Source organism: Eimeria mitis, genomic scaffold, assembly GCF_000499745.2.
Source record: "Eimeria mitis Houghton genomic scaffold, Emh_scaff3957, whole genome shotgun sequence".
In the NCBI taxonomy this organism is placed as follows: Eukaryota; Apicomplexa; class Conoidasida; order Eucoccidiorida; family Eimeriidae; genus Eimeria; species Eimeria mitis.
Genome location: NW_013572293.1, coordinates 2,260 through 5,318, shown reverse-complemented (window position 1 = coordinate 5,318; position 3,059 = coordinate 2,260). Strand labels below are relative to the sequence as shown.

The window sequence follows — 3,059 nt, the reverse complement described above, 5'->3', positions numbered from 1 at the left end:
AAAGCGGTTGTGGCGCTCTATGGGTCTGCTTCAGGGGTCTGCTGGGGAGGAGGAGTACGAGCGTGTTGGTCGGTGAGCACTCACTAACACGCCGCTGACAATTGTTTGCCTTTCAAAGCGCTCTTTTCGACACTTCAAACATCCGATAACATTCTCTGCGGCGCCAGAGCAACTCGCTCCCAACACATATGTTCTCTTGACTTGCGCAGGAGGAGTCGAAGTTACTCGGAAAGGAGGAATCGGTCGCGATCTCCGAGACGCGAGCCGTCGCATGCTGACCATGAATCATCGTCGAGACGCCAACGGGATTATCCCGGCTCTCGAGAGGGGTCTCGCGCGAATGCTCATGCAGACCTGGAGCAGTGCCCTTCAGTACGTAGCGACAAGGTAGGCACAGCCGATTCCAGGGATACTCATGAATCTCACACGCGCCCAAATTCACGTTCTCCGTCACGTTCGCCGCGCCGCTCCACCGAGCAGAGAGATTCTCAGGCGGGTGAACAGAAAAGAACCAGTGAACCGGCTGGGAGGTTGAGGTCCTCTTCTGGTAGCCCACCTTCCAGACGTACAGATGAGTCGCACCCTGTGTCGGCCATCGAGGCTTAATTTTGTTGTAAGGGCTTAAGACATTCGCAGGAAGTGACGTTTTGTCGCCTTCATTTTTATTCCATATGGCCGCAACCAGGGTTGCAACTGCTGCCTCCCTTGTACTCATTCATGCACCCTGTACTGCTTTGCAAGCCCAGCTTGCAAGCGCTGGTGGGAGTTGGAACAGAGCGAATGCCTGCTTCAAAAAGCTGCTTCTTGTGCGCCCGCTTTCTGCCGCGTGCTGGCCAGATGCGGCTCGGCGCCACGTGCTGTTCAGCAGCAAGATAAGCTGGCTAGTTGAGACGAAAACTGTCGCTTCTAAGTGAGATTCGACATTCCTATTCCCTCTGCAAGTTGAACCGTGGGGCCCGGGCACTGCACCGATTCAGACTTGTTTCCAGGGCGTATGGATGCAGACGCGGCATGGGGCAGGTTGAGAATTGCACAGGTGCGGTTGGACCTGCAGAGCCTTTTAGCACGCTTGCTTTATTAATAAATTTGTTTCAAACCCACTACGAAGAAGTTCAATTTGTTATATCTGTATATTTTGTCTTATACGATTGGCTAAACTGTACTCTCACCTACAAATTAATTGCTCCAAAGCCTACACAAACGTGCTGTTTTGGACTTAAGGATGGAGTTGTCATGGCAAGAGGACGAATTCGCATGCCNTCAGGCGGGTTGTGCAGAGTTTAATTAAGCTCTCCGAGCTCCTCAGGCTGTTGAGGTGCACGTTGAACCGACTCCTCAGCCAACTCGTAAATAAGGAATTCTCAAGTGGATATTAGACTTGAGAGTAATGCTGCTGGCTAAACTAGACAAGGTCACCCCTTAGACCGCCGACAGAAGCACATTCTGAGGAGTTTTCCCAGCCTCGAGCGCGATGCCCCTGCGCCAGCCACTACACTTGAGCACACATCAGACTGAAATTCAGCCGTCGCGGCTTTTTCTTTCCGCTTACAGCGCTTTCTGTCTGGGCGGCCTCTACAACATAGCGTTGCCCAGAAACGGTTAGCTTTTTGTTGACCCGTCTTCTCCGAAGGAGCGAACGTAGAGGCACTTGCTTTGGTTGAGTTGACTTGACATGAATATATTTGTTGCTGACTCTGCGTAGTGGGGATGCAAACCCCTTCGTCAGCTCTACTGTGTGAAGGGGATCCGGCTGGAACTGAAGTAGCAGCTTTGCTGAGAGGCTGCATGATACGAGCCTCAGCAGTGGCGCCCTGTTGGTTGTCTTGAGCGTGTTGATTGCCTGCGTATTCTGAATGATCCTGTACCTTGCATGCGGCTTGTGGAGCCAAGCTGTTCAGTAACGGAATCTTCTCGAAAGAAATGGCATTTGCGATCACATCGCCGGTCTGGCTTGACTGGTTTCTGGGTTGACTGAGATTGTCCCCGGAAGCGGGGCCACCATCGGGCACCAAAGCGTCTAGCAGAAAGAGTAATTCTCGGTCGGCAGGTAGAGCACTTTGATTGGGCTGAGGGTTAGCTGGCTTCAGTGGGCTATCTGGAATCAGAAGCTCCTTATCAGCTAGCTGCGTTTTCCCCAAGTTTTGTGCCTCTAGTGTGGGTGGAAACTTCCACGGCAACTCTGCGCAGGTCTCAACCGTACCAACTGCACCTTCATCAAGGCTTCCAAAATAGTATGTGCCATATTGGAGATCANGCAGGTCTCAACCGTACCAACTGCACCTTCATCAAGGCTTCCAAAATAGTATGTGCCATATTGGAGATCAAGAGGTTTTGTTGCGGAAGCCAAACGTCCTCCCCGTGACAGTCCTTGCTCCTGAGTATGCCGAGGCTCGATTACCGCAGTCGGCATTGCCTCCTCCGCAGACGCAAACAACTCCTCTTCCGTCACAGTTTTAACTGCCGTGTCCTGGCCACATCCGTAGCACAGCGGAACTCTGTTGCCGTTTCTAAAGTGCCCTTTTGATTTGGGCGAGCGTAAGTGGGTTTGTCAGAAGTGCGGGAGACGCCAAATGGGGACACTTCGGTTCAGCGATCCAGCCAACCAAACCCGTAACCCACAGATGCCACGGTGAGTGCGACCGGTTAAACTTAAATTGTGGGGCAATATCAATGCATTTAGCAAGCACAGATGGAAGTAAACCTCTGAGGGGGGGCTGTGCACTCAACAGGAAGCCCAGTGACGCCTCCGCCAAACAGCGCAACCAACTTACTTGCCCACGCATATTTTCTGCTTCTAAGCATGGAGAGGCAGGAGGCAGGTCGCGAAGCGTCCCCTTAAATTCCTCATGAATTTGTTTGAAGTAGTGAAGAGCTTTATACCTAGTGGTAGCGCATTACAGCGCAGAGCAATTAGCGGTGGTGGGGTCAGCGCTGCAGATCACTTAGCATACGCTCGCAGCAGAAGTGTTTCCAGCGTCTTGTTTCTAGGGATCCCAACCTGTTTGCAAGTGATTCTGAATACTTGTAGACAAAGGGCATGCGAATTATCTCAGCAGTAC

The 3,059-nt window shown here is 52.0% G+C and overlaps 1 protein-coding gene across 1 annotated transcript in view; it reads right to left on the bottom strand.

The window, feature by feature from the left end:
• Window positions 1-112: 112 nt before the first annotated feature.
• EMH_0071110 (NEK kinase, putative) overlaps window positions 113-3,059 on the bottom strand; it is a gene marked incomplete at both ends in the record, with an annotated part of 4,538 nt that continues 1,591 nt past the window's right edge. Inside the window, 4 exon segments of the mRNA XM_013499057.1 lie at window positions 113-556; window positions 2,201-2,253; window positions 2,257-2,467; window positions 2,772-2,880. Of these exon segments, the coding sequence (XP_013354511.1) occupies window positions 113-556; window positions 2,201-2,253; window positions 2,257-2,467; window positions 2,772-2,880 (817 nt within the window).